General features: G+C 40.0%; 2 protein-coding genes and 2 non-coding genes across 11 annotated transcripts in view; all 4 read left to right on the forward strand.

The window, feature by feature from the left end:
- CHD8 (chromodomain helicase DNA binding protein 8) overlaps positions 1-17,255 on the forward strand; it is a 65,212-nt gene extending 47,957 nt beyond the window's left edge. For 6 of the 8 annotated variants that reach the window (XM_024567452.4, XM_053927479.2, XM_053927480.2 and 3 more), the window contains 21 exons: positions 91-286; positions 806-973; positions 1,171-1,350; positions 2,128-2,238; positions 2,584-2,780; positions 3,030-3,229; positions 3,310-3,490; positions 3,581-3,670; positions 4,884-4,987; positions 6,397-6,526; positions 7,609-7,684; positions 8,137-8,191; positions 8,370-8,577; positions 9,295-9,503; positions 9,598-10,317; positions 10,531-10,682; positions 10,967-11,272; positions 12,656-12,769; positions 12,963-13,142; positions 13,538-13,654; positions 16,275-17,255. In XM_024567452.4, coding sequence (XP_024423220.2) covers positions 91-286; positions 806-973; positions 1,171-1,350; positions 2,128-2,238; positions 2,584-2,780; positions 3,030-3,229; positions 3,310-3,490; positions 3,581-3,670; positions 4,884-4,987; positions 6,397-6,526; positions 7,609-7,684; positions 8,137-8,191; positions 8,370-8,577; positions 9,295-9,503; positions 9,598-10,317; positions 10,531-10,682; positions 10,967-11,272; positions 12,656-12,769; positions 12,963-13,142; positions 13,538-13,654; positions 16,275-16,838 — 4,258 coding nt within the window. In that variant the 3' untranslated portion in view covers positions 16,839-17,255. The remainder of the gene's footprint in view (positions 1-90; positions 287-805; positions 974-1,170; positions 1,351-2,127; positions 2,239-2,583; positions 2,781-3,029; positions 3,230-3,309; positions 3,491-3,580; positions 3,671-4,883; positions 4,988-6,396; positions 6,527-7,608; positions 7,685-8,136; positions 8,192-8,369; positions 8,578-9,294; positions 9,504-9,597; positions 10,318-10,530; positions 10,683-10,966; positions 11,273-12,655; positions 12,770-12,962; positions 13,143-13,537; positions 13,655-16,274) is intronic. The other 2 variants (XM_024567454.4, XM_024567459.4) reach the window with 1 other exon arrangement.
- Positions 6,974-7,083, forward strand: LOC112312091 (small nucleolar RNA U6-53/MBII-28). Its single transcript, XR_002975539.1, has one exon. It is a non-coding gene; the product is annotated as a small nucleolar RNA U6-53/MBII-28 (small nucleolar RNA).
- LOC112312092 (small nucleolar RNA U6-53/MBII-28) lies at positions 12,338-12,446 on the forward strand. The gene has a single exon (XR_002975540.1). It is a non-coding gene; the product is annotated as a small nucleolar RNA U6-53/MBII-28 (small nucleolar RNA).
- Positions 17,256-18,132: 877 nt separating the features above from the next.
- SUPT16H (SPT16 homolog, facilitates chromatin remodeling subunit) overlaps positions 18,133-27,015 on the forward strand; it is a 45,336-nt gene continuing 36,453 nt past the window's right edge. The window contains exon 1 of the mRNA XM_024567709.3: positions 18,133-18,501. Coding sequence (XP_024423477.1) covers positions 18,436-18,501 — 66 coding nt within the window. The 5' untranslated portion in view covers positions 18,133-18,435. The remainder of the gene's footprint in view (positions 18,502-27,015) is intronic.

Here is a 27,015-nt window from a genome sequence, read left to right on the forward strand (position 1 = left end):
TAGGGAGGTAGTAGTATTGATCCTGCTCTGCTCTTCTGCTCTATGTTTCTGCTTAGTCAGTTAAAATTTTTTTCTGTGACTCCCATACAGGTACTTATATGAGCGTATTGATGGGCGAGTTAGAGGTAACCTTCGACAGGCAGCTATTGACCGCTTCAGCAAGCCTGACTCAGACCGCTTTGTCTTCTTGCTATGCACCCGGGCTGGTGGACTTGGCATTAATCTCACAGCTGCTGATACCTGCATCATCTTTGATTCAGACTGGAATCCACAAAATGACCTGCAGGTAAAGGAAGTCATTGTCTTAGGGACTAACTACCTAACTTGGGAGGTTTTTCAACAGGATCAGGATCTCTTTGAAAGACTTGTCCTTTAGAGAGCATGGAATTGTTTACTTAGTTAAAGGTGGCATTCTAGGTCAGAGGTCAGCAAGCTTTCTTGCAAGGACCCGATACTAAATGTTTTAGGTTTTGCCGAGCATATACTATCTGTTGTAACTGCTCACCTCTGCTCTTAAAGCACAAAAGCAGCCATAGACAATACATAAATGAATATAAATGAATGGGTAGGGCTGTGTTCCACTAAAACTTTACTTACAGAAATGGGTGGTCATGTACACCATAGTTTGCTAACTTCGGTTTATGTGATGGGGTAGTAATTTTATCTTGAAATTGACTTTTGCTTTTGTGTTGATCTCATGGAAGCTTTATAGATGTGAAGTTGCTATTTTGAGATTCCCCCCTCCCTCCCTTTCACCCCAATTTTATGTTATTTTTGCCCTTTCCTTCCATTGTTTTATAACCAGGCCCAGGCACGTTGTCATCGAATTGGGCAGAGCAAAGCTGTGAAAGTTTACCGTCTCATTACTCGGAATTCTTATGAGAGAGAGATGTTTGATAAGGCTAGCCTCAAGTTGGGATTGGATAAAGCCGTGCTTCAGTCCATGAGTGGTCGGGATGGCAACATTACTGGAGTGAGTCCTCTTAGTCTGTTGATAATGTTTGTAGCAGGTCATAGAGATAGATGGAGACAAAAACTATTTTTGTACTAGAATCTGACTGCTTTATTTTGAGTCTCAATTTTTACCTCTTAAATATAAGAAACTGAAATACGATATGGTTAGATTATATTATCTCGGTAGTCTTTTCATCTTGCTATTGGATTTTGTAGATCCAGCAATTCTCCAAGAAGGAAATTGAAGATCTCTTACGAAAAGGAGCATATGCAGCCATAATGGAGGAAGATGATGAGGGCTCCAAATTTTGTGAAGAAGACATTGACCAGATCTTGTTAAGACGAACCACAACCATTACCATTGAGTCTGAAGGAAAGGGTTCTACCTTTGCCAAGGTAGGTTCTCTCTGTATGTCTGTCAGAGGCTAGAGAAGCGGAGATAGACACAGGGATCTCTAGAACTTTTATATATACATACATTTTTTAAAAACTTTTATTAGCAATTATTTTATGCTGAACTTATCCCTGAGCGAAAAGTTTTTGTTCCTTCAGTTTCTTCTGGGATATCTTTTTCTTCTGTACAACCTCTTCTGATTTAGGAACAATCCACTCTTCTTCAGTAAGGGTCATCATAATATGACAGGGAGAGCTTGTGTATGGATTGGTCCACCCATGAGCTCTCAAGTTTTGCGCCGCTGTTCACCTGCATGTGCTAATGACCAGATACTCTATATCTAGACCCTTAAGTTCAGCATTACTCTGCATTTTTAAGCATGTGCAGCAAAAATTCCACATCATTTTTGGGCCACCAACGCTGTGTCCGGCTCCTCTGTTTCGCCTGGGCACACCTACCAACTCTACCACTGTAACGAAGGCATGGCATACTTTGCTTCTGTAAAGTGACATCTACCAGAGACTTGGTGGCTTTTCAGATATGCATGTCCTTGATGGCCTGGGCAGTTTGATGAGTGGTCTTAAAGCGAATGTGGAGATGTGAACCTCTGGATTTGCATGATTTTGTGGGGTTTTCTGGGTCAAGTGAACCATTTTCAAAGGTCACCACAGGCTGCTTTGGGAAGAGCTAAAATAGATTTTTTTAAAAGTAGTTACTGTTTTCTCTTTCTCAAAACAGTGGTATAGTCAACTTTACTCTGTTCCTTTGTTCCTCACTAGGCAAGTTTTGTTGCTTCTGAAAATAGGACAGATATTTCTCTGGATGACCCCAACTTTTGGCAAAAGTGGGCCAAAAAGGCTGACCTCGATATGGACCTACTCAATAGCAAGGTGAGCTTCCTTTTTCTACAGGGAGGAAATAGTCCAAAAGGCACAGTATTCTCAGGAATCTTTATGGCTGCTCTGATTCTTAGATGCTGACCTTAATCTCTGATGGTGTATTATATGTAAGGGCCATTGTGAAAACTTTACATAGTAGGCTCCAGAAAACTGCTTAGATATCTACCACTTAATTTTGCTTCCTGAGTTCTTATATTATACTGTATGTCCTAAAAAAAAAATACGTATCTCTTGAGTATCTATAGATGTTACATCCAAGGCTATTTCAGTCCATGATTGTCTTAATGCCTTTCCCATGATCATATTATAGAGTTACTTCTTCTGTTCTTTGCATAGAATAACTTGGTGATTGACACACCTAGAGTACGGAAACAGACTCGCCACTTCAGTACTCTGAAAGATGATGACTTGGTGGAATTCTCTGATTTGGAAAGTGATGACGATGAGCGGCCACGCTCTCGCCGGCATGACCGTCATCATACCTATGGGCGAACTGACTGCTTTCGGGTGGAAAAGCACCTACTGGTATATGGGTAAGAACCCACCTTGCCATCAGAGGTGGTGCATCTTCATCCTCATAGACACTCTGTTTGCCTCTCAGATTGGAGATTTCAAAGAGGGGGATAATAGCAAAAACTTTACTCCATTATTTTGTTACCGTGTTTTCCCAAGATCTTTTTGTCTTCCACCTTTTGGGAGATGTGATTCTGGGTGACTGGGGAATGTCATTGAATTAGAGCCCCCTAGAATACATTAATACAATTTCCTTCCTGTTTTTCTAGTTGGGGACGATGGCGAGATATCTTGTCTCACGGACGCTTCAAGCGACGTATGACTGAACGAGATGTGGAGACAATTTGCCGAGCCATCCTCGTGTACTGTCTTCTACATTATCGTGGGGATGAAAATATCAAAGGCTTCATTTGGGACTTGATTAGCCCTGCTGAAAATGGCAAGACAAAAGAATTGCAGAATCATTCAGGTAATTATCAACTCTCTACTTTTCATCTTTCTGTAGGTTATCTACTCCTTTTCAGGTCCAAAGGGTTTTCTCAATCCAAGTCTTCAATGTCTCCCCTTCCCCAGGTCTATCTATCCCTGTGCCCCGTGGACGCAAGGGGAAAAAAGTAAAGTCACAAAGCACTTTTGATATCCATAAGGCAGATTGGATCCGGAAATACAACCCTGATACTCTGTTCCAAGATGAAAGTTATAAGAAGCATTTGAAACATCAGTGTAATAAGTAAGGATAGAATTTAGTAAAGACTAAAGCATTTTTCACCTCAAATTTTCTATACCCTTATTGAGCCAGCTCTTCCTTTCTCCTTTATAGGGTGCTATTACGAGTACGAATGCTATATTATCTGAGGCAGGAAGTGATTGGAGACCAGGCAGAGAAGGTGTTAGGGGGTGCCATTGCAAGGTAAAGTTCTGGTATATTTTTCTTCATGCCATGTCTCATTGAAGAAAAGATTGCTTTGCTTATTTTTTTCTACTGTTGGGTTGGCCAAAAAGTCTGTTACGTTTTTTCTGTAACATAAAGACACATTTTTCATTTTCACCAATAACTTTATTGATTTTGATATTTTGAGTACACCAGCTATCTCCCTCTGTTGGCTTCTAGTGGGTGGAGGCCAGGGGTGCTGCTAAACATCTAATGCATAAGACAGCCCCCCAGCAAAGAATTATTTGACCAAAATGTCAGAAGTACCAAGAAAGTTCGCAAACCACTTTTGACAAGTTCAATCAGTCACAGCACCTTCTCCATATATTGCACGAATCTTTTTTTTGCATTTCATTTGCATTTTTACCTTCCTTGAAGTAATAAAGCATAATAAGCCAAAAATGTTACGTATTTTCTTCCAGCTTCAATATTAAAAAGGCAGAAAAACTCACTAATTTTGCTAAGTTTTTTTTAACTATATGCTGATATGACGGCTGTCAAAATACAGTCTAACAAAATTGTTTCAAATGAAGTTAAAGACAACTAAGCACTACTAGAGCCATCATATGGAAAAAATGTAATGGACTTTTTGGCCAACCCAGTATCTTGGGATTGCCCGATAATTAAAATTTATATACTAGGTCTTTAATTCTGTAACTGATACCAGTGGAAGGAAATAGGTAGCTGTGTGAGTATTTAAATTAACAGATAAAAAAATGATACTTGTAGTAATCTCTCCAAGGATTATCATTTTAATTTCCTACATTGTTGTGCTCACTTTACCCTGTTACACCTTTTTTCCCTTCAAAGGAAAAATGTTTAATTAAAAATTCAAGATTCATATTATGATTAATGATAAAATTAAATATCCTTCTCTTGATAAGAGTTCAACTTTGCATTTTTTTCTATTTAACTAATTCTGCCATCTTATTTTCTGTTTTTAATTACTCCTTCCATCCCTTTTCTTGCCTGTGGTAATAATTAATTAATAGATTCCCTCCCTCACAAGTTAGGATTATTATTATTAACATTTTTAATACACCCTTTAACTTTACCAACATCTAGGTGATATTTGTAATCTTCCTTCCCCCCAAGTATACTGTTAGTTGTCTTATCTTCTTGGGTAGAAATGTGGCAGTTTATTTTTCACATTCCTTTTTGATTTTTTGGTGTTGCCCTCTTATACCTTTAGTGAGATTGACATATGGTTCCCAGTAGTGGATCAGCTGGAGGTTCCAACAACATGGTGGGACAGTGAGGCTGACAAGTCCTTGCTCATTGGCGTGTTTAAGCATGGTAGGTTCCTTCTCTGAGTGTTTCTTTCCTGTTGTAGATTTATGTCCACAGATGGAACATTTAGAAAAATGCTCATGACCGGTAACTGAGTTCTGTGATTGATCTTCAATAAACTTATATTTGAATGGGAATCTAGTTCTTAAATATCCAGAGCAGAGCAAGCAATTCATCTCTATAAATAGATGTTCAAGAAAGACCAGGTGAATAGTTAAATCCACATGTGGGGAGTCTTCCATCTGTTCTCTAATAAGTGTTACCAATCTATATATTGTGGCATCTAGGTTAAGGCTCCACAAATCAGGGGAGGTAATAATGTGCTCTCTAACATTAACTATGGTTAACTTATATGACTTTCCTGTGGCTTGCTGAAGGTGTTCTACTTGTATGACATCTCATTCGTTTAAATGTTCAGTAGTCACTCTGATATAGGTGCAAACAATAGTTTGAGTGAAATAAAAATAGAATATAAAAATGGAGAATACTCCCTGTTCATTCTTACCTAATAACAAATCCCAGGCATTAAAAGCAGTGAGTGCTAAATTCCAGCTCAGTTACTTAGTGAATTGGAATATCATTTCTTTTTTAAAAATAATTTTCTGCCCTAGCTTCTGTGGCTCACTTGGTTGGAGTGTCTTCCAATAACCAAAAGGTGGTGATTTTGATTCCAGGTCAGGGCACATACCTAGGCTGCGGGTTCAATCCCTGGTCTGGGCATGTATGGGAGTCAACCAGTTGATAGCTTCTCTCTCTCTCACATCAATATGTCTCTCCCTTCCTCTCTAAAGCAATTAAAAAGTATCTTTGGGTGAGGATTTTTTAAAAAAGATGTTTCTGTTTACCTCTGTAAAGTAAAAGTAACGGCACTGACCCACATGTTTTTGAAAAATTTAATGGGATAAGAAAAAGCATTAACATTTGTGGTCTTAGATTTACTTATGAGACACAGAGGTTTAGAAGAGTACAAACACCCTGAAGTGTGTTCATTCAGTTACCATTAATCAGAAGTTCAGTGTCTGCAAGTAAAAGTTTTTCATCCTTTATTTGACAGTGTGTGACTTCTCCGTAAATTACTTGTTTTTTTTAGTTTCCCATCTATGTAGTAATAGTAAGAATAGTAGAAAGACTACCAATTAGATGGCTATGTAAACCTATTACCATTTTACACAAACTGATTAAATTTCTATCTTCAGTAACTGGTATTAAAGCACTTTATAACTCTAAATTCATATAGAAATGTTAAATACAGTAATATAACCCAATAGCTGTCCAAGTTAACATTTAAACTATATTTTGCATTGTGAATAGCTAAGTAGCCCATATACTCTTAATTATTCCAGCAGCATACAAAATAAGCATAAAGGCAAAATGAATCCATAATTTTCTTCAGTTTATGGCCCTTTTTCTTCTAGGCTATGAAAAATACAACACCATGAGGGCAGACCCAGCTTTATGCTTCCTGGAAAAGGCTGGCCGACCAGATGACAAAGCTATTGCAGCAGAACATCGAGTGTTGGATAACTTCTCTGACATAGTAGAAGGGTGAGCATTGGTGTTTAGTTCTCTTTAAGTGCTGAGTCTGCCCTATAAAGGCTATTGTTTGCTTGTGCTAAGAGATAACACTAGCCTTGACTGAACCCATGGGGATTCTTAATGGTGGTTATACATATGAATGATAAACTCTCAACAAAGAGTGAGACCAGCAGAAAGGACTTCATAAACTGGCCGAAAACCATACTTGCCATAAGATGAAACTAAGGTGGAAATTAATGTTACTCATAAATGGTTTATTTGATGTTCTATCCATTTTTCTTTGCAATACTTTTCTGTACAGCCACAGTAGTTGAGAGGATAGCTGGTCTTCTTGAAAGATAATAGCATTGTAACTCTTTCATGACTCTTATGTGGTAGAGATTCAGGAAATTATAGCTCTGGTTCATCCTCTGTCAAGGGTGGTTGACCCATAAAGCATTATTCTGCCTATACATGCCTCAGTGATGAGTTGCCATGCTAATACTGAGCCACCAGGTAGGGCAGTCTTGCCCTGGTTTGGGTGCCAGTGAGTTTAACAAAACTTCTCATATGGAGACCTGAGGGGCATGTGAAAGACTTGGCTTAAAACCCACACACCTTCATGGTTGAGGGTTTCTCTTGGATGATCACAAACTCAATTTGCTTTAGTGAAGGACCTACAAAGGAAAGTGGGCCATTTATTCATTGCAGACCATTTATTATGTCACCCTTCTGCTCAGTAGAGCAAAGTAATAGAAATAAGCATGGGCTATTCAAGTGAAATAATAAAAATAAATAGTTGGGAAGGAGGTGGGAAATGGGTTAAGTAATAAAAAGGGCTATGAAAAGACAGCAAGTGTGTTGGTCAGTGTTTCGTTTCAAATGAAAGCAATTTAGAGTGCACTTCATCAATTTTTCCCAGTTCTTTGTTCTGTTGGATGCTATACCTAACTTACTCAGAGCTTAGGATCTGGCCTGCCATTCCTTCCAGCATGAAAGAAAAGACTGTTCTATATGCTGGAGTGTCTATTTGGCCAGCTCTTCATCCTAGGTTCCTCTTAGTGAAGGAAGATACATTGCTAACATTTGCTAATGTCTCTGGATAATTTTAGGGTTGACTTTGATAAGGATTGTGAAGATCCTGAGTATAAACCACTCCAGGGTCCCCCAAAGGACCAGGATGATGAGGTAAGGATTCTCATTTAAGTCTATTTTCTCTATGACTAAATAGTTAAACATTCTCCCATTCCTTAAACCCTGAAGTATATTCATTAATTTATAATACAAAATATAATTGCCATTTGAGAATATAAAGTATTAATGGAAAGGATTATAATGCCAGCTGGGGGAGATCAGGGATGACTTTGTGGAAGAGGTGGGACCCAAGCTGGTCATTGGAAAATTTTTTTAAAATAAATTCCTTAGTCCTGTTACCTTTAAGCCATTAGTAAGAATTGACTTTTCAGGTTCTTCTTTCTTATTCTTTGGGTTGGTTGCTTCCAGTTATTTGTGAGGGTTCCTCAGATTTTTCTTGATCCCCTGGTGCCATAGAAGGACACACATGAGAGAGTGATTTCAGAGTACCAACTTCCCCCCCTTTCCCTCCCCCTCCATCCTGTGGGGTGGATATCCTTCTCTAGGGTGATCCTTTGATGATGATGGATGAGGAGATCTCAGTGATTGATGGAGATGAAGGTAAACTTCTAGATGAACTAGTACAATTTTTGTGGGGTGGTGTGTTTGGGGTATTATTGACTAAATTCTGTCCTATCCTGGGATTTGTAAGAGCTTTGCCTTCGGGTGGGTTGAAATATGAGCATTATCTCTACTATTTTTCCTGTATTTCCTGTTCATTTAACTTTGGTTCCCACAGCCCAGGTAACCCAACAGCCAGGCCATCTGTTCTGGCCTCCAGGCTCTGCTCTGACAGCTAGGCTTCGGCGCCTAGTTACAGCCTATCAGCGCAGCTACAAGAGAGAACAGATGAAGATAGAGGCTGCAGAACGTGGGGACCGGAGAAGGAGGCGTTGTGAGGCAGCCTTCAAGCTGAAAGAAATTGCACGGCGGGAAAAACAGCAACGGTAAAATATGGCTAGGAATTTGGGCTGAACTGTAAGCTTGTCTTCAGCTATAGGCCCTATATTGAAAACTATCTTAGGAAGAAATTATTTGGAATTCACTACAGAGGGGCCATCTTCTTTGCCCATAATTGTCTTACCTCTGTGACAAAAACCTTACTTTCTGCATAATCATAACTCCCGGGAAGATCTCCTATATAGTCAGTCTCATTATTTGCCCACATTATTTTTCCCCTTAGCTTGCTTATTCTTCCATGTTACAGAGTACCTCTCACTACCTCTTCTGCTATCTTCTGGACCTTTTTCTTTTTCCCCCCCACCTCTACTTTCAATTTTTGTATATTCAGATACCATATTTTGCTGCGTATAATGCACACTTTTTTGCTGAAATTTTTGAGGGAAAAATAAGGATGTGCATTATACATGGGTAGTACCTAAAATACCTTGTATCTGTTCTTATTTTGTAATTGTTACATAAAATTTCTTGTACCATAATATGATCAAAAATAAATGCTAAAATTCCTTTATAATACAAAAACAGGTATCTAAGTACAAAATAATTGAATTTAAAAATTAAAACAAAAGATATTTTTTCCTGAAAGTTTGGACCAAAAATGTGGGTGTGCATTATACACAGCAAAATACTTTAAATTGCACCAAGAAATAATTAGTTTCCCTGTTCTTCTAATCACTATTGCCTGATTCCTCTTCCCTTTGTAGATGGACAAGGCGTGAACAGACTGATTTCTATCGAGTAGTGTCTACCTTTGGTGTGGAGTATGACCCTGACACCATGCAATTCCATTGGGATCGCTTCCGCACTTTTGCTCGACTGGACAAAAAAACAGATGAAAGCCTTACCAAGTATTTCCATGGCTTTGTGGCCATGTGCCGCCAAGTGTGCCGCCTTCCCCCAGCAGCTGGAGATGGTATTAGCAGCAGCAGCTGGATTAGAGATTTGGGGATGGATGGCGACAGAACCAACTCTTCATTCATTTCTCCTTCTACTTCTATCTCTTACAGAGCCTCCGGACCCTAATCTGTTTATTGAGCCCATCACTGAGGAGAGGGCTTCACGGACACTCTACCGTATCGAATTGCTTCGGCGCTTACGGGAACAAGTTTTATGCCACCCCCTTTTAGAAGAGCGTTTGGCATTATGTCAGCCTCCGGGTCCTGAATTGCCCAAGTGGTGGGAGCCTGTTCGACATGATGGGGAGCTTCTAAGAGGGGCAGCCCGCCATGGGGTGAGCCAAACAGACTGCAACATCATGCAGGACCCAGACTTCTCTTTTCTGGCTGCCCGAATGAATTACATGCAGAACCATCAGGCAGGAGCACCAGCTCCCTCCCTGTCACGCTGCTCTACGCCACTGCTACACCAGCAGTATACTTCGCGCGCTGCCTCACCGTTGCCTCTGCGCCCAGAAGCTCCTGTTGAAAAGCCACCCGAGGAGACAGCTGCACAGGACCCCAGTCTGGACAGTCTAACTTTAAAGCTAGAGCATGAAGTGGTGGCCAGGAGCCGAGCAACCCCTCAAGTCTATGAGATGCGAGTAGCCCCTTCTGATACTGCCCCTCTGGTTTCCCGGAGTGTCCCACCAGTCAAACTGGAGGATGAGGATGATTCAGACTCTGAGCTAGACTTGAGTAAGCTGTCACCATCATCCTCTTCTTCCTCATCTTCGTCCAGCTCCAGCTCCAGCACTGATGAGAGTGAGGACGAGAAGGAAGAAAAGCTAAGTGAGTGCATGTGACAGTCTGTTGGGTGTTCTTCCCTATTATTCCTCTCTCTGCTTTTTCCGTTCTTTTCTAACTGCATCCTCTGAGGGAGATTTTGATTTTGATTTGATAGAATATCAAAATTTCTTTGGGTGTTTATTTAAAGCCTATATAATACCATTCCTATATAACTCTGTTCTTGCATGTTTCTCACACATTCTGTGTGATCTCTAGCTGCTGACCGGTCCCACTCAAAGCTCTATGATGAAGAGAGTCTCCTGTCCCTCACTATGTCCCAAGATGGATTCCCAAATGAAGATGGAGAACAAATGACCCCTGAGCTTCTGCTGCTACAAGAAAGACAAAGAGCCTCTGAGTGGCCCAAGGTAACAGCCTCATTCCTTGAAATGTAGAGTTTAGAAATACCGTGTAACCTACAGTGAACAAGGAACAGCTGTCTCTGGTTTTCTTTGGTTGTGTTTTAGTGCTACAAGTTTTTTTATGACACTCTTTCCAGTTGATTTAGGAATCTGTTACTGTTAGACTCCTCCCTCCTTTCTGCCTTATGATTTTACCCAACCTGATAATGATGGCATTATTATTTATCACAGGATCACATAGCTAGTACTTGGACCCTAAAATCAGTATTGATTGCTTTTTCCCTACTCAGGATCGTGTCCTGATAAACCGCATTGACCTCGTCTGCCAGGCTGTACTCTCAGGGAAGTGGCCTTCTAGCCGCCGGAGCCAGGAAATGGTAACAGGAGGAATTTTGGAGCCAGGCAACCACTTGCTAGACAGTCCCTTATTGACTCCAGGAGAGTATGGTGACTCTCCAGTCCCTACACCACGAAGTAGCAGTGCAGCTTCCATGGCAGAGGAGGAAGTGTCTGCAGTCACCACCACAGCCGCAGCTCAGTTCACCAAACTTCGCCGAGGCATGGATGAGAAGGAGTTTACAGTTCAGATCAAAGATGTAAGCTTAGCATTTAGGTATTGGGAAGTGGGAAAGGAGGCTACAGTTCTTGCTAACTAGTTTCACTAAACTCATTTGGTTACCTAACTTTAAAAGTGAGAGGAGAAAAAAAATTAGAGCTCACAAAAATCCATGTAGGAAAAGTCATTGCAGTAAAGAAAGGGATCTTATGGCTTGTATCTCCTAGTCCTAAGCACTAGATTAAAAGAAACCGTACTTTTTAAAGAAGTTTAATTGGCAGAGGCTTCTATTGAGTGGCTTGTTTCTAGATCCTAGAAACCTAGTTTTTAAAAATTTAAATTGTGGGAAAGCTGATAAAATGACTCTTAAGTATTATCGGCCTACTTAGTTAAAAAGGACTCATCTGTACTGAAATTAAAAATGTTATTCTATGGATGGAAATTTTTATTTTTCCTGATCCTCTTCCATACTGAACTCTATTAGCTGGTTATTAAGTGTGCAACAAGAAAAATTTCTTAAATTATTGGGTTGGTCAAAAAGTCTGTTACATTTTTTCTGCATAATGGTTCTAGTAGTGCTTAGATGTCTAACTTCATTTGAAACAATTTCGTTAGATTATATTGTGACAGCTCTCATATCGGCATACATTTTTTTAAAAACCAGCAAAATTGGTGAATTTTTGTGCAGCCAGTTTAATATTGAAGATGAAAGAAAATATGCAACATTTTTGGTGTATTATGCTTTATTATTTCAAGGAAGGTAAAAATGCAACTGAAATGCAAAAAAAGATTTGTGCAGTATATCGAGAAGGTGCTGTGACTGATCAGACTTGTCAAAAGTGGTTTGCAAAGTTTCTTGGTACTGTTGATATCTTGGCCAAATAATGCTTTGCTGTGGAGCTGTCTTACACATTAGAAGATGTTTAGCAGCACCCCTGGCCTCTACCCACTAGAAGCCAATAGCAGGATATAGCTGGTGTGCTTTAAAAAATCCAAATTAATAAAGTTACTGGTGAAAATGAAAAGTGTGTCTTTTATTTTGCGGAAAAAATGTAACAGGTTTTTGGCCAACCCCGTAGTATGTGACAGGAATAACAGGATTTTGCCCCTGTAATGAGTTTCCATGTTAATACTGAAATACCAGGAAGGGGGTTTTACCCTGCATCAGGTATTGTTGAGATACTTTCTGCTTCTCTTAAAGCCACCTAAGGGGCACTAGGTCAAGAAATGAAGCATTTCTAAAGAAAAAGTGTATATCTTTTGTTATATCTCTAATTTCTACCCTTTAGTTCAATGGCCTTCTCACCATCATTAAGCCAGAAGATGACTCTTAACCCAGGTCCCCCAAAGCTTAATCTTTACTTTAAAAACATATGCAGTGTGGTGCCATATGACATCTTGGGTGGGTGGGTTGTCTTCCTAGGAAGAAGGATTGAAACTAACATTCCAGAAGCACAAGTTGATGGCTAATGGAGTAATGGGAGATGTACATCCTCTGTTTCATAAGAAGAAGGGGAACAGAAAGAAGCTAGTCGAGGTGAGTGGTAGAGAAAGTCTTTAATGTAATGATTAGATAAGAGCTTTTTATTCTCAGTAATTGATGATAGCAGTTGGGATTGAGGGTCTAGAAGATGTTATCGTTACTTTATGGCTACTATTGGCTCTGGTGCCCCTCCCTTCCTGCCCCAAAGAAGAGTATGTGCTCATGGGGGTGGATTCTGGGTTTGCAGCTGGAGGAGGAATGCATGGAAGAGCCTAATCACCTTGATCTGGACCTGGAGACTCGGATCCCTGTCATCAATAAGGTGGATGGTACTTTGCTGGTGGGTGAGGATGCTCCTCGCCGGGCTGAACTGGAGATGTGGTTACAGGGTCATCCAGAGTTTGCTGTTGATCCCCGATTTCTAGCGGTGAGTGGCAGTTCCATCCAGCAAAATTTAAAAGTCATTCCCTTAATTTTTAAGCTATGTGAGAGGGAGGAAGCGTGCCCTGTTACATCAGTTTCTGCATCTACAAAATGGTGGTAGTTGTACCTGCCAGTCATCCTACCTCACAGAATTGTGAGGATCGAAGTAAAATAATGTTGAAGCACTTGTTAAATTGCTAGGCAAATATTTACTACTAAACTATTATACAACCACCTAAAATTTGGGGGAGATATGCTTAATGGCAGTTTTTCACTAGGACTAATGTTTTGTTTACCAATGAAATAAGCACTTAATGTTAAATTATACACAAATACCTTAGTAATTATTCCATAGAACATTTTTATTCCTCTAGGATAACTGATACTTTTCTGTTGCAGTACATGGAGGATCGTAGAAAACAGAAGTGGCAGAGATGTAAAAAAAATAACAAGGTAGAATTGAACTGTTTGGGAATGGAACCAGTACAGACCGCCAACTCTAGGAATGGAAAAAAGGTGAGTGAGACTGAGGCATTACTTCTCTGTTCCCACATTAGATGTGACAGAAGAAATTATTTAATGCTATTTATCTTTTTTCCAATGTATGTTTGAGGAAATGTATCATCAATTCATAACTAAGGAAGCCAGAGTACTTTTATTGGTATTTTTATAGTGTTTTTATATTTTATAGCATTGTCATCTCCAGAAGAGCATTAAATTCAAAAAATTAATTTCAGCACTTTAAACATATTCAAATGCAAGAATTTGTAAGATGTGTTAGAACATTCAAGGCCTTAATCTACTCTTCTACTGACTGAGGGTTTTTTGGCAAATCCTTTAACCTTCTCAGCTTACACATCCTGAAAAATGAGGGGTTTGGAACAGATAATGTCTAAAAGTGGTTTTGTTTTTTTAAAGATTTTATTTATTTATGTTTAGAGAGAGGGCAAGGGAGAGAGGAAGAGAGGAAGGGAAACATCAATGTGTTAGAGATACATCCATCAGTTGCCTCTCACACACCCCCAGAGACCCAGCCTGCAACCCAGGCATGTGCCCTGACTGGGAAACAGACCAGCAACCTCTTGGTTCACAGACTGGCACTCAATCTACTGAGCCACACCATCCAGAGCTAAAAGTGTTTTTTTTTTTTTTTTTTTTAATTAATTTATTTATTTTTATTCAGTTACAATTGTCTGCATTTTCTCCCCTTCCCTCTACCCCACCCCAGCTAGTCCCACCTCCCTCCCCCACCTTTACCCTCCCCCTTGATTTTGTCCTTGTGTCCTTCATAGTAGCTCCTATAGACCCCTCTTCCCACTATCCCCTCCCCACTCCCCTGTGGCTATTGTTACAATGTTCTTAATTTCAATGTCCAGAGCTAAAAGTTTTATGATTCCCTATTTTAGAAGTGATTTGGAGGCCTACTCTGGAAAACGGTCATGGCACTTCACAACATAAAAGATTGAGAATCACTAATAATATACTAGTAATGGAAAAAGGCAGGAAGTCATGTTTTACAGTTTATCATAAAAATTTTTGTAAGTTATTTTGTTATTTTCAGGTATACCTATGTTTTATCATGGTTATAGATAATCTGGTAGATAAGTATCCACAATCCTTTCTACCAAAATATAATGCAGAAATTTCTCTTAGTTATGTTTGCCTCACTTCGTGCAATAGTTGTATTTTTTAAACATATAAATCACAGCTTGGTTTGGTAAGCAATCATTTGTAATGGATTAGCACTTTTGTGTACTCATTTTATCTAATGATCCCTCATTTGATCTTTTACACCCATCTTTTTACATTTCTCTTTTAAAGAAATTGATACCCAAATGAGTAATAACTATCTTTTATACTTAACAAATTCTGAGAACATTATTCTACATGTAATATGTATTTGTAATGTGAATCTATGAGGTTTTATATTGGTGAAAGTGGTTTCACATACATTTTGTTACCATAGAAAAATGTTTTAATTTTCCCTCTTAGCTTCTATAGGACCAAATGGGTAATAAGCAGATTGACTGATATGGGAAGCTGATGACTAGAAGGCCCCTTCTCTGTCTTGAATTTATCATCATACAGCAGCCTGTAAAAAAGGCTTTTCCTCCTTTAGTCTTAAAACTAGTATTACCTGTTTTTACCTCAAGTACTTTTGCTGCTACCTTATAGTCAGTTGATAACTCTAAGAAAGGGTCATAGGAAATCACAGAAAATGATGACTAGTACAGAATTCTTAATGCAGAATTGATATTGTATCAAGCACTACAAACTTTATTACTGAGACCTACAGGAGTTTATGTGCTATTGTAATATTTTTAAAGTCTTTACAAATAGAGTTTTGACATGTTTGGTTTTTGCAAGATACAATGGTGTATTCTCATGTTAGGTGCTAAGCTTAGATTGGGCAATGTCCAGCAACACAGGAACCAATTGTCTTGAGTTTAATGCCAATTTACCCAGCATTAAACTTATGTCTAGCAAAGCAGAGGCACTAAAAGTAATAATTTCTAGCATCGTTTAACTTAACCAAAATTTACAGTCAGAACATACAGAAGCAGCAATTTAAAATTCAGCAGATGTGTAAGGTTTTCATCATTGTGAAAACTTAATTCTATTAAATTTGGTGAGGAGCTAGCCACAATCTTTTTGGTGTTCCAGACATCCAAAAGTGTAATCTGACCTCTCTTCAGTTTACCCACTATGACTCAGTATTGAAGGACAGTATCGTGAATATCAATACAGTTGTGAGGCACTTTCACATGATAACATCATGTGAACAACCTGCTGTCAGTAAAGTTTACTGTGCAAGTACCGATTCATTCAGTGTCTTAGGCACCTCATTAACAAAGGTAAGCATTTGTGAAGTGCTTGGCTAGAGTAAAAGTATAATGTAGTCATGGAAAAAGCAAAACTCTGGTTCATACGAGTATCAGTATCAATTCCTTGATCTTAGCATCAGAATTCTCCCACCAGCTACATCCAGCATCTCCTCCCCGTTACCATTAAGCTTCCTGTGACTATCCTCATTTTGCCCTTCCTAAAGATAGTTTCAATGAAAAAGCTTTTGCAAGCTAGGACTCTGTTTACTTCTGTTTCATTTTTATCGTCTTTTTCTGTTCCTTCCTCCCAGGGTCACCCTGCTGAAACTGTGTTCAACCGGGTTTTGCCAGAGCCTATTGCCCCAGACAACAGTAAGAAGAGATCCCGTAGGATGCGACCAGACCTTTCTAAGATGATGGCCCTGATGCAGGGTGGAGGCACTGGGTCCCTATCTCTGCATAATACCTTCCAGCACAGCAATAGTGGCCTGCAGTCTGTGTCATCTCTGGGTCATAGCAGTACCACTTCTGCATCTTTGCCTTTTGTGCCGTTTATGATGGGTGGTTCTGCATCATCCCCTCATGTAGACTCCAGCACCATGCTTCATCACCACCACCACCACCCCCACCCCCACCATCATCACCATCACCATCCAGGCCTGAGAGCTTCTGGTTACCCTTCTTCACCAGCCACTACCACCTCTGGTACTGCCTTGAGGTTGCCACAACTGCAACCTGAGGAGGACGAGGACGATGAGGATGAAGATGATGATGATTTATCTCAGGGCTATGATAGCTCAGAAAGGGACTTCTCACTCATTGATGATCCTATGATGCCAGCCAACTCAGACTCCAGTGAAGATGCGGATGACTGAAGCCTCAGCTTGGTCCCCATTGCTTGGGTGGCTGCTGTATTTTCATTTACTCTGGCCCTTGGACTATGGAAAAGTGGGGAGGGACAGGGGAGATGTGGGGAGACCCAGGACTCCCACTCCAGGAGGTGAAAAGGAAAAAGAAAGCTTGTACCTGACTGCTTCCAAATTTCAGTGGATTGGGTGGGCAGGGGAACTCCTAAAATAATACATGACTACTTCCTCATTTCTGGGGAAGGAAAGGAGACTGGAGCAACTGAGGCGCTCACCCCTCCCTAGACACCTCCTCTAACCACAGACTATGTAGCGCTGGCCCTAGCCTCTGGCAGAGCCTGTTCCTGGCCGAACTGTGGATACAGTGGGAGGGTCAGGAACTGTTACTTTCCTTCCCTTGGCATTAATAAATTTAAGTTAATCCTTTTCCACTCTTCCCTGTTCTACATTTGCTCAAATCCAATATAAACATTAATTTTAAGAGTTGCTGTTCAAGATGGGTAATTTCAACACCACTTTTCTGAAGGTTATTACTGTTCACGCAGAGTAAACTTGGATAGGGCAGACAAGTCATTTGCACACCATTAAGTGCAGGGTGTCCAGTTAAGGGCAAGGGATTTAAACTAAATAGCAGGCAAAATGTTCCATTTAAAATCCAGGTTCTTAGAAGAGATGAGAGGGAAGAATTTCTTCGGCAGGAACCACGAACGTTTTGTTTCGGATTAACTGAAGTACCGCGTTTTAGTGGTGTTACTTTATGAACTGTGACAAGGGGACTGACGTTGAGGTCGTGACTTGGGCCCCAGGTGCGGGATTGAGTGGTTCATTGTAAGCCATTTGTTTCTTACGACCCCTTCCCCTAACATTCCAGCGATCAGATGAAGCCTGGGCATTTTATCTATCCTAGGCGAAGCCCTTCCCCCATGGCTTGGGTGGTAGGTTTATCGGGAGGATGGATTCCCTCACCCCGGTTTGAACACATTGTGCAGAGCCCCTGACTTCAAGAATTGTGGCATGGAGGGTTCTTTTGACTCTGCAGTAGCAGCGCTTTTTGCCTAACCTTTTCTAGTTGGGGAACGTGCCCACTTAGCGGTCTTCCCATTTCCGTCCTACGCCAGATCCCGCTCTTTGGGCTTCCCCTTCCTTTGCCAATAGGTGGGGCCATTACACCCGCGTACAGTAGTTTGTGAGGGGCGGGGCCGGCATGTCAGGCCACCAGCCCCAGGATTGCCTGGTCCCGGCCGCCTGGGTGAAAATTCAGAGCTGGTAACTGCGGCCCCACGGCGAGTACGGGCGGAGGCAGAGCGTCACGTGATGACGTTGACTTGCGTGCGGTTGTTACTAAGTTAACAAGAAAACCCCGCGAAAATATAGACTGCACGTTTTTTTGATTTCTCCGCCTTTTCTTCTTCCCCTTAACCTTCCGAGGGAGGAGTTAAAAAAAAATAGCAAAACCCAGCGCTGTCGGGACCCGGAAGCGGAAAGGGCACCTTTGAGGTCGATACTTCCGGGTCACAGAGAGTGCGGGATTCCGGGGCCCAGAGCGGGTGGTGGAGCCGGGACCTCGCGTGATTCTCGGGACCGAGGCGGAGTGGCGTCTGCGGCTATGGCTGTGACTCTGGACAAAGATGCTTATTACCGGAGAGTGAAGAGACTGTACAGCAATTGGCGGGTGAGATAGATCCCGTAATTTTCCCAAGGGAGCCCCTCTTTCACATCCCATAATAACCCCTTTTTTCGGCGCCCTACATTCCCTTTCCTTCTTGAATTGCCGGTTTCAGTGTCGCGCCCCTTCAGTTGCTCCAGGATCACTCACCGCAGGCGGCCCCGAGCGCTACCTTTAATAGGGAGTCCCCCTGCCCTGCGGCCACCACCATCTTACCCTGCGTGCCGGCCGCCGTCACGCATAACAGCCACCTTTCGTAGTCTCTTCCCGCCCTAGAAGAGGCATCATCATTCCCTCCCACTTGGTGATCATGTCTTGGTGCCCGCTTCTGCAGTTCGCACACACCCACGCACTCGCTCTGCCTTCCCAGGACCTGAGTATTCCCATCAGGTCCCGCCAAAATTACAACCATCTTCGTAAAGGATGGATGGAGGGGCCAGGAGACTGTAAATTGGGCTCTTCCCTTTAATTCTTTGCGGGGCTTTTGCTAGAGTTAAAGAATACTGTTCACGCGCAATCGCCTCCGATCTAGGCCCTGCCTTGGGTAACAGAAACCTAACGCTGAAAACCTGCAGGCATTAGTAGTGAAAAAAAACCGATGTGATGCATGAAACGTGATTAGTTTTCCTGCCTGGTAGTGTCTGGGGCGCGTGTACACAAAAAGAGCTGTTGCAGTTACCAGTCTTTTAAAGATTGGGCAGTTTTGTTGCTTGAAAAACGTCCACTGTTAAAATTTCTTACGATAGTTATTTGTCAATTGAGACACTTGGTTGCATTCTGTGATGCAGCCTGAGCTGTCTAGCTTAAGTCTGGCCTCTGAACTCTGTAATTCAGGGAAGGTAAGCGAGTAAAGACTCTTTAAAACCTGAAAAACATCCTGACAAAAATGTTCAATTCTGATTTCAGCATTGTAAGTTGCCTTTCAAATTGATCTACTAAAAACCGAGCTATTAAAATTGGTCATTCCCTGCCATTCACATTAAAGTTTCCTGTGCACGTTTCTTCTTTTGAGCATAAATGCATTAGTTAATTGAAAATAAAGTGGATTCTAACTAACATTTCATGAAAAGCAAAAATAAGGAATCTATGCTACACAAGTGCTGAACATAAATTTTATTTTCAAAATTTTTTATTAATTTTCACCAAATGTTTTTATAGCTTCTTTCACTAACACATTTTAAAATTTAAACATGATCCATGTTACAAGTCCTCTAAAAGTTCCGACATTTTTTAAAGAGCAATACATGCTGATGTGTGGGAAATAATCAGAAGTCCTCTCTTCCACCCATAGACCCTGGAATTATATATATTTGATGTGGAGGTTGTTTCTAGTCTCAGGGATTCAGAGTTTTATCAAATTATTCATCCTCTTGAAACCATTCATGAAGGCTAAGATTTAGAGCTCACTGTTCCCCTGCGTGATAATTAAACATAAAGCATGAAACTAGGGAGAACTTGGGGGCCTGAAGACAGATGGGCAAACTTAATCTCAAATGACAGTCTTTAAATCCACGAAAACTCATTTATTAGCCCTCATTTTTCATTTCTTAAAAATCATTAAAATTTATGTTGCCTCTTCTTGTTTAACTTAATGACATTTGAAGGGGGGACGTTAGATGTTGGGTAAGACCCTGGCATTATACAATTGAGCCAAGTCATAAAATTAACAAATTTTTTTGTGTCTAATTATAAAAATCTTATTTGAATGTACTTTTTTAATAATTAAATTTTAATAACTATGCCCAGAACTGACCTGTAGAATTACTTTCTGTATGCACCGTCTTTCCAGTAGAGTACTTTCATTTTGATCTGCTTAAGCAGAGATCATAGTTTTCTGGGATAATTTCTGGTTTGATTATCCTCTTAGCTATTTAGAAAGAGAATGATATATATAGGTACATGCTATGCTGTTTTTCTTTTACACTTTTTCCTTTAATAAGAAGAGTAGCATTGAAGAAAACTCTAAGTTAACTATATAGGTCTCTGTTATGACAAAAGTTGACTGACTAAAAAATTAGTTTGGGCTTTACATCACTTTATAGTCTTGGATACCTTTAAGCGTAAGTGTTTTAGAACTCTGTGGTTGCACAAGCTAACACAAGGTAGATCAAACTCTCTTCAACTACATAGAATTGTAGAAAGCCAGAAAGCTACTACCATTGTCTCCATCTTTTTAAAATAAGACTGGGAGCTAATGCGGCTCCTAATCTCAACCTATCTGCAAATTGAGTTTGGGTTAGGTACATATTTTTGTGGGGCTACTGCAAATAAGATATATTCTTACAATTTTCATAACAGCCTAAAAACAATTGCAGTATCACACACTTTTAATTGTTTGAGTAGAAATTTCTAAAGTAAATCTCATATGTGAGAAAATAGGCTCAGCCAAAAATCAAACAGGAGACCTCACAGTAACTATAACTTACTGTTTTATGACTCTTCTTGGATATTTGAGTCCAGTCCAGTCCTGCCTCTTATTTATAAATTAGAACTGCTACGAGTAGAAAGTGTTGCAGCACATTTGTATTTCTGCATCAGGAAACCCCAGGTGGTAGTAGTGGTGGATCATGAGAGTGGCTATGGGCTTCTCGAGCTCTGTCCTCTTACACTTACTGGGTCTTAATTCAGGGCTTCCAAGCCTTTTCATGACCTTTTCGATCTTTTTGTTTTTTCTTTTTCTTTCAAATCCTCACCTGGAGATGTGTTTATTGCTTTTAGAGAGGGAAGAGGAGAGAGAGAGACATCAATTGGTTGCCTCTCATATGTGCCCTGACTAGGGATTGAACCCACCACCTAGGTATGTGCCCTAGAATCCAACAGAACCTGCAACCTTTTGGGATGATGCTGTAACCAGCTAAGCCACCCAGCCAGGGCTGTGATTACTTTTAAACAAGTAATGGGATTAGTACTGCATGGGGTACCAGGGGGAGGTTCCCACCATCCTGGGGTCTTAGCTGCTTTGAAAGCTGAGGGATACAATATCGGGGCAAAACTATAACTCTTTGGAGATCTATGAGTACCTATTAGGATATCCAGCTATGAGTCAACCTTGACTTCCGTCATCTGCCTTTAATCCCAAAAGAATTCTGTAAAATAGCAGCTGTTTTCAAAAGGAATGCTGGTCCAGTGCATTCATTCATGTAGCTCTACCTGTTAGGACTGAGGTAGTGGGTCGCTGCAACCCTAAGAAGAAAATTCATGTCCTTGAACATAATTAAGCTATAGTGTCAGTGCTTTTCTTGAGTGCTGCTCTCTGGCTCTTTGCTGATTTTTGTCAGGGACAAATTTTTTGTTCTGGATTGCTCTCCGAGACTAGATAGTTATCTTCAGTGGATTAGGAAGTATACGCAATTCCCATACTACTTTTAGCGAGATAACTTTCATCTTAGTTCTTTACGGCTCCTTTATCTTTGGAGGGAGATAGGGAAAGGTTTAAATAATGTTTTGGTCTCTTGAGAAAAGAGGAGTAAAGATGGAAGTAAAATGCTTGGACAGGTTGGGATTCATTTATTCTTGCTTACTCGCCTTTTATAGTCTAGTTACTAGTTTTTTTATATTTATTTTTTATCCCTATTACCAAGTATAGTTAGTGTCTGGCATGTTGTAGGCATCCAGTGAACAATGGTGATGATTTCTGAGCTTTCATGCCTCCTCTCTTGGTTTGAAAGGATTTTTACCCAGGCTGTATTTATGATGACCATAAATCTTGCCTTTCCTGAAACTGAAACTGTTCACCTTTTGTCCATAGGTAACTATTAGAGGCACACCCTTTTATTCTCAGAATTGCCTCAGTTTGGCCCATAAGTTATGTGGGTATTCAAGCTATAACCAGACTTCAAGAATATTTCCTTTTTTAATGCAGTACTCAATTGGAAAGGAAGATGTGTGCTACATTATTGCCCCAATTTTTATCATTCATATATTACTTCATAATTTTTGCTGATTCCTTAATCACCTACATTATTTACCTTGCACTGTAAAAATTATTTTTTATCAAGGAATACATACATAGGTTTTAAGAAACCAAATAGTTTTGAAAGCCTTGAAGAAAAAGTCACCTCCCCCAGAAACAACCATTTTCATATTTTGAAGTAATATCTACTGCATATACCGCTAGTTCTTAATTTGTTGGTTTATTATGTTAATTATTTTGATAAATTAGGATTTAAATTGAACTTTTTTATGCCATCACATCTATTTTAACTTCCTTACCTCCTGATACTTTTAAAATTTTTTCTTGACACATTGTTATGAAAGATTTCAGACATGGTGAAAGAATTTTCCAGTGAATACCCATGTACCCACCATCTAGATTATACAATTAGCATTTTATTATACTTGCTTTATCACACATCCACTCCTCTTGATAAGATTTTTTTCACAATTTTTAGTAAAATTAGTAGTCAGTTTACAACGTTAATGCTCATGAAGATAGTTTCACGGGTGGGTAAAATAACAGAACAATGACCTTTTTCCTTTTCCTCCGTAGTTTTTATTTTTCCTGGCATTAATAATTGCCTCAATTTTTCTCCCTTTTTAAACATCCCTAGCCCTAATTTTTTCCTGTAGGTTTGTCATAATCTCATCAATCTTTTATTCTAAAATTCTCACATCTCCATATATTTTATTGATTATGTGTTTGTTTTTTAAAAAACACCACCACCACCTCTACCCTCCCAACCTTACATTGTACTGCTCTATCTGTATAGGTTGCTCTCCAGGTCTCTTGAACCTTGGGACTTTCCAGTGTTGAGTCCCCCATGTCCTACAGCCCATGTCTTGATTTTCTTTATTTTGTTAGAGCATTTTCTCTTAAGAGATTCTTAAGGAGGGATACAGATATGTATTTCTTGATCCCTCGTGTTTCTTGGAAAGTTTCATTCATCATTACTTTTAGTTAATAATACAGTTCAGTGAGTATGAAATTCGAGGGTGTAAATCACTCAGAATTCTGTTCAGAATTGAAGCTATTGTTTGTCGGTTTCCACGCTTACAGTATTACTCTTGTGAAGGCTGATGTGATTCTATTTCCTGTTCCACTATATATGGCCTGTTCTCTCTGAAACATTTAGAATCATCTCTTTATTCCTTATATTTTGAAATTTCACTACATTAAGTTTGGAAGTGGGGGGCCCTTTTAGTCTTGACTTACATCCTATGGTGCTGGAATCTTTTTTTTTGATGATTTTCTCCTCTTCATTTCCTGAGTGTTCTCTCTCTCTCTCTCTTAAATCTGAAATTCCTATTTAATAAAGTTTAGACCTCTTGGCTTAAATTTGTTATCTTTTGCTTTTCTAGCCTTTTGTCTTTGACTTCAGGTACTGTTTCTTAACTTCATTTTACTTTTTGTTGTTTTTTAATATATCAACTGTTTTATTTTTTAAATATATCTTATTATGCTATTACAGTTGTCCCATTTTTTTTTCTCTCCTTTATTCCCCTCCACTCTGCACCCCACCACCATCATTCCCGCCCCCCCTCAACCTTTGTATATGTCCATGGGTTGTACATATAATTTCTTTGGCTTCTGCATTTCCTATACTATTCTTAACCTCCTCCTGTCTATTTCGTACCTACCATTTGTGCTTCTTATTCCCTCTACCTTTTCCCCCCTTATCCCCCCTCCCCCTCCCCACTGATAATCTTCCATGTGATCTCTAGTTCTGTTAATCTGTTCCTGTTCTAGTTGTTTGCTTAGTTCGTTTTTGTTTTGTTTTGTTTTGTTTTGTTTTTTTAGGTTTGGTTGTTGATAGTTGTGAGTTTGTTATCATTTTACTGTTCGTATTTTTTATCTTCTTTTTCTTAGATAAGTCCCTTTAACATTTCATCTAATAAGGGCTTGGTGATGATGAACTCCTTCAACTTGACCTTATATGGGAAGCACTTTATCTGCCCTTCTATTCTAAATGATAGCTTTGCTGGAAAGAGTAATCTTGGATGTAGGTCCTTGTCTTTTATGACTTTGAATACTTCTTTCCAGACCCTTCTTGCCTGCAAGGTTTCTTTTGAGAAATCAGCTGATAGCTTTATGGGAACTCCTTTGTAGGTAACTGTCTCCTTTTCTCTTGATGCTCTTAAGATTCTCTCCTTCTCCTTAATCTTGGGTAATATAATTATGATGTGCCTTGGGTCCAACTGTTTTCAGACTCTGAGCTTCTTGGACTTCCTGGAAGTCTATTTCCTTTGCCAGATTAGGGAAGTTCTCCTTATTTATGTTTTCAAATAAGTTTTCACTTTCTTGCTCTTCCTCTTCTCCTTCTACCACCCCTTTGATTCAGATGTTGGAACATTTAAAGTTGTCCCAGAGGTTCCTAAGCCTCTCCTCATTTTTTTGAATTCTTGTGTCTTCATTCTTTTCTGGTTGAATGCTTATTTCTTCCTTTGGTTTCGGACTATTGATTTGAGTCCCAGTTTCCTTCCCATCACTGTTGGTTCCCTGTACATTTCTCTTCATTTCACTTTGTGTAGCCTTCACTTTTTCCTCTTATTTTGCAACCATACTCAGCCATTTCTGTGAGCATACTGATCACCAGTGTTTTGAACTGTGCATCTGATAGATTGACTATCTCTTCATGACTTAGTTGTATTTTTTCTGGAGCTTTGACCTGTTCTTTTTTTTTTTTTTTTTTTTTTGTCTCAGTGTGCATGTTAACATAGTAAGGGACAGAGCCTTAGTTATTGGCCAGGGCAGGGCAACTCACATGGCACTGTATGTGGGGGAGGGGTCCGAGAGGGAACAATGCTGCTTGCTCAGCTGTCTACCGGCTTTCTCTCAGTCACTTCCTCTGCTGCCCACAAGCAGATTGATCCCTTCTGGTGCTGATTCCCAGGTGGGTGGGCTTGTGTACATTTTAGGACACAGGTGGAAAACACAAGGCCTATGGGCTGAATCCGGCCCTCCACCTTGTTTTTTTTAGCTAAGCACCTTGTTTCTACCCAGCCACTGAGCTCCTTGCCCCTAGTTAAGGAATAGTCACATTTATATAGTCCTAAAATTACATTCCGCTGTTTGAAGGCACCTGCGAGGCTGATGTGGCCCCTGGTGAAAATGAGTTTGACACTCCATGTTCTACGACCCTGTGGGTCTCTCCAACGAACTCTTCTGTGAGGGTGAGAGTTTCTCCTGCTGCCGCAGCCCCCACAGGTTTTTTCAGTCAGAGGTTTTGAGGCTTTATCTCCCCATGCTGGAAGCCTGGGTGGCATGGTCTGTATCATCCCCAGTTATTCCTCCTGGTTTATCTGCACTCAGATGTGGGACTACCTGCTCCATCAGCCACCGCCTTGCCAAGCATCCTCTGCACCCTGGCTGCCCATCTCCGCCCCTCCTGCCGGTCTGGATGAATCTTTCTTTTATAACTCCTTGGTTGTTGGACTTCCGTACAGTTCGATTTTCTGGCAGTTCTGGTTGGTTTTTGTTTTTAAATTTGTTGTTGTTCTTTTTTCTTTTGGTTGTGCGAGGAGGCAAAGTGTATCTACCTACGCCTCTATCTTGGCTAGAAGTGTATATTAACTATTTTAAATTTCTAAGAGTTCTTTCTTATTCCTTGTTTTCTTATTTCATGGATGTACTTTATTTGTTTGTCTCATGGAGTTGTTTGTGTAATTTTTATGTTCCTCTGCCTTGTCTATATCCTCTGGGTTCATTAGCTTTCTTACCTGTTGGATACCTAACAAAATTCAAAATGAAGCTTTCTTATACTCATAAAAAGTCATTAAGAAACTGGTTGGAAGCTCTGCATGAATGGGGCCTCAACTAGTAGGGTTTAGTCTAGAGTGAATAGGCTGGCTCATTCTGTTGAAGACCCCTGAATGTCAGTATCTGAAGTGTTTTCTTTGAATTCAGTGAAGGTGCACAGAGAAAAATCCTCTATTTCTTTTCTTTGGGGCTTTTGTTCCCAATTGTCATTCAAAAATAGACTTTTATTTAATTCCCCAACATTTAGTAATTGCCTTCTGCTGAGCCTAATATATGAACCTAGAGCCTTTCTGAGTTCTGTTCTCCAGAAAATAAAACAAGTCTCTTTGTGGAGAGATTAGTTGTCTTACAGTTTCCAAGATGGAGGGATCCATCTCTTAAGGTTTCTGACCAGATCTTCTCTTTTTAGCCCTGAACTCACTCATGTACAATAAACCTCATCCCCCTTCCTTGATACTTGGTGCTTTCTGAATTCTGAGCCCATTGTATCTTGCCAGTGAGAAGACTTGTCAAGCACTTAGGGTGTTGCTACCCCAACTCTGCTTAGTTACTTACCACTCTCTCCTTTTCCTCTTCCAAAACTGTTCAACTCTTTAAACCTAAATATATTCAGAGAGGATACTTCACTGTAAATGGAAAATTGCATCACTTTCCAAAAATAAAACCTAGCTATTAAAAAATAAAGATAATGTAAGCACAACTGCATCATTAAATTGTAGCAGGTGTTAAGGATTAGCATTACACTATATTCTTCATGTAATCAAGTGTGTTAAAAGGGAATTGAAAAGTATGTAACTTTTTTGCTCTGTGATTGAATATTTAAA

Source organism: Desmodus rotundus, chromosome 7 (assembly GCF_022682495.2).
Source record: "Desmodus rotundus isolate HL8 chromosome 7, HLdesRot8A.1, whole genome shotgun sequence".
NCBI lineage: Eukaryota > Metazoa > Chordata > Mammalia > Chiroptera > Phyllostomidae > Desmodus > Desmodus rotundus.